This window comes from Neolamprologus multifasciatus, chromosome 12 (genome assembly GCF_963576455.1).
Source record: "Neolamprologus multifasciatus chromosome 12, fNeoMul1.2, whole genome shotgun sequence".
In the NCBI taxonomy this organism is placed as follows: Eukaryota; Metazoa; Chordata; class Actinopteri; order Cichliformes; family Cichlidae; genus Neolamprologus; species Neolamprologus multifasciatus.
The window spans coordinates 5,593,885-5,601,158 of NC_140450.1; the positions used below are offsets into that span (position 1 = coordinate 5,593,885).

Genomic DNA, 7,274 nt, shown 5'->3' on the forward strand with positions numbered 1-7,274 from the left:
TCTCCCCAGCCACCTCCTCCAGCTTATCCGGGGGAACACCAAGGTGTTCCCAGGCCAGCCGAGAGATATAATCTCTCCAGCGTGTCCTGGGTCTGCCCCGGGGCCTCCTCCCGGTGGGACATGCCTGGAACACCTCACCCAGGAGGCGCCCAAGAGGCATCCTTGTCAGATGCCCAAACCACCTCAGCTGGCTCCTTTCAATGTGGAGCAGCAGCGGCTCTACTCTGAGCCCCTCCCGGATGGCTGAACTTCTCACCCTATCTCTAAGGGAGAGGCCAGCCACCCTTCGGAGGAAGCTCATTTCTGCCGCTTGTATCCGCGATCTCGTCCTTTCGGTCACTACCCACAGCTCGTGGCCATAGGTGAGGGTAGGGACGTAGATCGACCGATAAATTGAGAGCTTCGCTTTTACACTCAGCTCCCTCTTCACCACGACGGACCGGTGCAGCGTCTGCATTACTGCAGCTGCAGCCCCAATCCGTCTGTCGATCTCCGGCTCCCTTCTCCCATCACTCGCGAACAAGACCCCGAGATACTTAAACTCCTCCACTTGGGGCAGGAACTCATCCCCGACCCGGAGTGGGCACTCCACCCTTTTCCGGCTGAGAACCATGGCCTCAGATTTGGAGGAGCTGATCCTCATTCCCGCTGGTTCACACTCGGCTGCGAACCGTTCCAGTGCGAGCTGTAGGCCCTCACCCGATGAAGCCAACAGAACCACATCATCCGCAAAAATCAGAGATGAGATTCTGAGGCCACCAAAGTGAAAGCCCTCCGCCACTTGGCTGCACCTAGAAATCCTGTCCATAAAAATTATGAACAGAACCGGTGACAAAGGGCAGCCCTGGCGGAGCCCATCACCCACCGGGAACGAGTCCGACTTATTGCCGGCAATGCGAACCAAGCTCTTGCAACGGTTGTATAGGGATCGAATGGCCCGTAGCAATGGGCCAGACACCCCACACTCCCGCAACACCTCCTACAGGACACCCCGAGGGACACGGTCGAATGCCTTCTCCAAGTCCACAAAACACATGTAGACTGGTTGGGCAAACTCCCATGCACCCTCAAGTATCCTCGAGAGGATGAAGAGCTGGTCCAGTGTTCCGCGACAAGGACGAAAACCTCATTGTTCCTCCTGTATCCGAGGTTCGACTAGCGACTAGCCATGCCGCTAACGCACCAAAAATTGTTCTTTTTTGATTTATATTTAGTTTGATTGCAGATTTGCATTCAGAAATGAACACATACACTGGCAGACCTTTTCTCAAAAGCTCCAAATCCCAAAGTTAACTCAGCAGCTTTGACGAGAAATACATAATCAACATTTTTAAGGACACAAATGATTTATGCCCTTTTATTGAAATCTCACTGAAGCCTTTGGTTTTGAAGTTTTTTTCTGGGACATTGTTGTAATTATACCTTGGCTTCCCACTCCATCCCAGCCACAGAGATTCCCAACAACAAGATGATGGTCAAAGTCCCAACGATACGAATGTCATTGAGCTCATCAGTCATCAAGGCATCAACGTCCTGCAACCAATTAACAGGTTAATTCGATATGAGAATCTTTCGCATATCACAGAGAGATTTCCGTAAGTACACCAGAGCATTTCTTACATTGAGCAACTCAACGACTGTCTCTGCAAAGCCTACGACATACATGGCCACAGCTACGGCATTGGCGAAGGCAAAGATAAGACCGATGGAGCCTCCAAATTCAGGCCCCAGACTTCTGGAGATCAGATAGTATGCTCCTCCTGGACGGCATGAAATTCAGATGTTAAGTGATATAAATTATTGCTGCTGTCATACATTTTGAGCAGTTTCTAGTCCATTTGTAGGTTTAGTTGTAAAATTCTAGACGTTAAAGACCTTTTGTTAAAGTAAAATGTCTTATATGGGTCTCACCTCCTCGTACAAAGCCGTTGGTCGCTATAGCAGATGTAGACAGACCGGTGATGGTGGTGACCACAGTGGCCATCAAGATGATACCAATGGTCAGTCCTGTTTTACAAAAACATGAAAAATATGTGAAGTTACAGGCAAATCTCCAAAAGTTGATTCTGTTCATCTAGACGTAGAAAAACGCTACGTCCAGATGAACAGAATCAACTTTTGGAGATTTATTTTCCTGGATGATTGAGAATGTATCAAGACGTTACAGGCAAATGAGCAAAAATCAGCAGTCGTCAATAAAATAACACGATAATGTTATCCAAGTTCAAATCAGTACAGTTGAAAACAAAATATAAAACATGCATATGGGCCAAATGGGCTTCCTCGCAGGTTATTTATTTATTTATTTATAGATTCAGTTCATCATCACAGGTAAGATTAAATAAAATTCTAAGAAAAAACTCTATTATAGTACGCTAACTAGCTAGAGCTATTGCCTGCTATATTTGTACACGAGCTTATGTGGTCAATAAGCAGTCTGCAAAACATAGAGGAGCTATTTTTAATGACTTATCAGTAGAAATGAGCAGTAATACATAATGTAATTGATCTGAAACCTTGTCAGTGTGTAGCCAGCACACCATTTCCTAGCTGGTTCTGCTGTACCTTTATGCACAACTTAAAGATAGTATGCATTCCATTTGGGTGTTTTACTGTGTGGGTGGAGGACTGTTTAATACTTTTATCTCTACTTAAATTTAAAAGAGACCTTTTCTGCTTATTTCAGACTCTGTGATTTTATGCTTAGACATTACTAGAGTAGCTTGAACAAAATCAGACCTTAAAAGCAGCCTCCCTCCTTACGCATGCATGAATAGCATGAATCAGTTCAAAACAATCCTCATTTATCCTCTCAGTTCATCTTCTTTCTGCAAACAAGCTGTTTAATATTCTGATGGCTCGCAAAGCAACGTTTGTTTGCATGTAAGCCTGTCACATGAGCACTGGGTGATGAAGGGTGTGACACATTTCCCTGAGTCACTAATTGTTTGTACCCACCAATTCCAGCCTGTCCCACAATCCAGGACATTCTGATGAAGAGCATCACACCCCAGATATTCAGCATGCAGCGGATCTGCAACACACAAGCAGAAGTCAGTTAAAACGTAAAGACAAACAACAGGTGTAGGTTGCTGGGGTGGATTCTCATGATGCATTGAGTATTTCTTCTTCAGTCACCTTTCTCATTCACTCTGTGCTAATCGACCTCTCTGCACTCAATCACACTCATTATTAATCTCTGTCTCTCTTCCACAGCATGTCTTTATCCTGTCTTCCTTCTCTCACCCCAACCGGTCGCAGCAGATGGCCCCGCCCCTCCCTGAGCTTGGTCCCGCTGGAGGTTTCTTCCTGTTAAAAGGGAGTTTTTCCTTCCCACTGTCGCCAAAGTGCTTGCTCATAGGGGGTCATATGATTGTTGGGTTTTTCTCTGTATGTATTATTGTAGGGTCTAGCTTACAATATAAAGCGCCTTGAAGCGACTGTCGTTGTCGCCTCAAGGTGATTCAATTCAATAAAACTGAATTGAATTAAACCTTACAGCTGCCAAAAAGAAAGCCAAAATACGTGAGAAAAGGACGATGCTATATTTATGTCGTACATCATTTGCTTTTGGGTAGAGTTTACTGTCTTCCTTCCTGCACCAACCTTAATAACAAGCTTTTCACGTGCAATATGACAGACAAGCTTCTATACTTCTATACAGCACATTCTCATTGATGCAGTAATATTCAGATGAGAGGCAGCACATTTCCACCCATGATCACCACTGTGTAGACTCTATGCAGAACCAGTTTCTGCAATATTTTAGCTTAGCTTACTGTAGCTTTAGAGAGAAGAAGTGAGTGTCTCATTGTCTGTAGGGATCTTTGAAGTTCGTTTACATTTCCTAAATCTAGAATTATTCTCAAATGATCCAACCTGACAGGAATATAATCAGAGAAAATACATTATATACCTTAAGATGATGAGATTGTGTATTTGATTGTCTAATTATGGGACACTAAAGGGTTTCATTCTTGCCCGCTCTGTGGGAAGAAAGTTGACTGTTTACAGTTTTGTTTAAGTAGTTCAACACATTTAAATACCACAAGAAGAAGCAGAGTGCACCTTGTGCTTTCATTCATGACATGAACACTAACCAGGACTCCTTTAACCCAACCAAATTTGACAGTTCCTCCTTTGGCCTCCTTCGCTGCCAGTGCTGCCGCCTCCTCAGCTGCCGATGGTTCTTCTCCATTGGCCAGACCATCCTCAAAGGGCTCCTGATGGGGAAAAAAATCCAGACAAGTCAGGAAAACAGAAACTTGAACAGAGCTGCAGCCTAACAATCAACAGGATAATTACAATCACTTAAAAGTTGAGAACTTGTGACTCTTGAGTTCTGATTAGACAGTCAGTGGTCTTAGTTTTGTGAGAGAGAAGTTTTTTAGTCAAAAGATAAATATATATATATGTTTTAAATGCTAATCCTAACAGAAAATCTGAAACTGGGTAGAAGTTAAATAAGTTGATTGACTGGTCAATAGTATACAGGAAAAAATAAAAGCAATAAAAGCAATGAATAAATGTGGTCTTATCTTATTTATTTCAATATATATTTGATTTAAAACATTTTACTATTTAATTATCTACTTATTAAGTGGATTCAAATTGAAATATGACATCTGAAAATGTAAAACTGTTTAGTTAACTAAACTTACCTGGGTTGGAAACTTACATCTTTGGTTTAAAGGTGGCGTTTCACCACAATAATGATAAAGAAAGTGTGTTAATTAGTTTTCTGTGGCTTTGTTATATAATAAGTGAAATCATTTCATGTGCAGTATAACTCATTTTCCATGACCTCCACAGCAGCAAAGCAGTTAGTTATCCACAGCCTCGCTCAAGCAAACAAACTGATGTCCGTGTATGCTGGTGATTCTGTGAGATGGCTAAATATCTGTGTATGTGCACATACAAGGAACGATTCCACTAAACACACTAAAGTTCCTCCAGTTTGGCACCTTCATCAGGTTTGATTTTGAGTCCAGTCATAAAGGCAGTTTACAGGCTTAACCACAGAAATTAGAATCAGTGAAATTTATGATTTTTGACGCATGAAATCAAGAAAAACACATTTCATTTCTATGACAAATCAAACGAAAAATGTGAGTGAATCAGAGGCAAAGAGGACTCGATGATAAATAACACAGATCACTTCATATGGCCTTCACTGTCACTGGATCCCAATCCACTGCCAGACTGGGAGAATTTGGAGAGATGTGTCAGACTGTCCAATTCCATCACCAAAAACAATAACTTTGGATGTACTTTAGTGAACTTGTTCAACAAGAAGCACAACTGGAAGTAGGGCGACACCTTTACGAGATGCCTGATTTTCGTGTTTTTTCACTGTTTAAATGAAGGCACGCCTAAAGGTCATGGTGGTGCTTTGCCCAGTTGGTGTTCTGGCTCACTGTTATTGTACAATGGTGGTCTGTTACCTTGAACTGTATGTAAGGAGTGGGAGCGCGGCTGGGGGTGCCTGCAGGGTCATGAGAAGCGGTATTGTGTTGAGGGAAGAGCGAAGGGAATCTTTTCTGTTTACTGAAAAATGAACTGACTTGTGTCAGGTGAACAGGGAAGTGCGTAGTGACGTGTTAGTTCTGTTTTTAAATCTGGGAAATAACTTTTCATCTCTCGGCGTCTAAACTGCCTTTTAAAGTTGACGATTTTACCACAACGTGACTCTTTCTTTACTCTCGCCTTCGTTGTGTTTGATGTGAAACTTGAGATCAACTATTTTAATAACACATTTAATAGCATCATTTAATAACGAAGCCAATAAAAAATGTTTTTGTTACCTTATCGAGTTCGTCGTGTAGCTCCGACAGCGACGGTCTGGTCAACTTCTCCCCAAATGGCGCGGCTGTCTGCCGATAGAAGTCAATGTTAGGCACGGCGTCTATAGTGTTGTGTCCGAAGGTCCTCATGTAGTAGGTGTTGGAGTGGGAGTCAGAGATGTGAGTGTGGCCCGTGCCAGTTGAATGGAGGCTGACTGAGTCGCTTTTTGCCGTGTCCGGCTCATGGGAGACATCAGGTGGGAGTCCAATGTCCATCGCGCCCGAATCCATGAAGCCCACCACCCTGAACCGGCCTTTGGACTCCTCGGGAGGTCTGGATCCATCAGTGGATGCCGGAGCAGAGGGGGCAGCCGGACCGGGCGCTGCAGATGATGCCTCCGTCACCACATCCACTTGAAAGCGGCTCTGCGCGGAGTCGTCGCTCTTCAACGACGGTTTCTGACCCGACATTTCTGTCAGTGATGCACCGAGAGACAAACGGTTAGCGGGAAAAAGCACCTGCTCCAAAACTACAGGGAAGCTGCCACATTTAATTCCAAACACGGATAAACTGAAATACAGTCATTTACTATTCCGCTGTACTTTGGAAACCTCTAATCACTGGATGCGCCAGGACGCACGACAAGCGTCTCTGAAAGTGCTCATAACATGCGTAAAGGACACGAAGTCGTTCTCACTCCCTCTGTCTCTCCCTCAGATGGTGACTCAGACGATTTATTGTCATCTCTGGCTTTGTCTCCTCCTCTCTCTGGACTCTGGAGACAGCCCAGCATGCCAGGAACACGGAGAACAATGAGGAGGAGGCAAGAGTAGAAAGGATGGATCGGTGTCCATTACGCACCAAACTCCGGCACGCGCTCCAGCTCGTTTCAGTCAAGAGGAAGAGACTAACACGACGCTTAGACAAAGGGTAGAGCAACAGAGTTCCTCCTCATAAAGTTTGTAAAGCATATGAGCATGTTTAGTTTTCATTGGCAGTCTTGCGCATGGAAGCAAAACCACTGTTTTGGAGCCAATAGGTGCAAAGTAAAGTGTAAAATCATTATAAACACAAACACAATGACTTTAATTTACTATTCTGTTGCATCAAGGCTCACTGCCGTAAATAATATATGTAAAAGACACCAACTCCCTCTTTACCACCCCCTCTCGTTCCGCTGCATGCGAGTGTGTGTTGGCATTAAACAATGACATTTGTAATCACTGCTGGTGACACACTGAGACATTCACATAGAGGCCTAGATACGCACGAAGCGAGGCAGCAGCAGCAGCATTAGCATGGGGAACAACAGCTGCTTTCTCTGTCGAAGCTCTTGATGCTGAAACCGAACACCGAACAATAAAAACAAAGAGTGACGGAAACCAGTTAAATCAACCTGACCATCTAATCTTTATTTAGGACGTGGTTTGTGAGTTAGTGGCAACACTTCATCATAACTCAGATACGTTTTTTAAACTTTGCAAAACTAA

At 43.9% G+C, this 7,274-nt stretch overlaps 1 protein-coding gene across 1 annotated transcript in view; it reads right to left on the bottom strand.

Annotated features, from left to right (window-relative positions):
* slc12a2l (solute carrier family 12 member 2-like) overlaps positions 1-6,646 on the bottom strand; it is a 23,559-nt gene extending 16,913 nt beyond the window's left edge. The window contains exons 1-6 of the mRNA XM_085178923.1: positions 5,805-6,646; positions 4,101-4,223; positions 2,959-3,034; positions 1,912-2,007; positions 1,621-1,760; positions 1,423-1,533 (exon numbers count right to left, since the gene is read on the bottom strand). Of these exons, the coding sequence (XP_085035049.1) occupies positions 1,423-1,533; positions 1,621-1,760; positions 1,912-2,007; positions 2,959-3,034; positions 4,101-4,223; positions 5,805-6,254 (996 nt within the window). The 5' untranslated portion in view covers positions 6,255-6,646. The remainder of the gene's footprint in view (positions 1-1,422; positions 1,534-1,620; positions 1,761-1,911; positions 2,008-2,958; positions 3,035-4,100; positions 4,224-5,804) is intronic.
* Between the last annotated feature and the right edge of the window lie 628 nt (positions 6,647-7,274).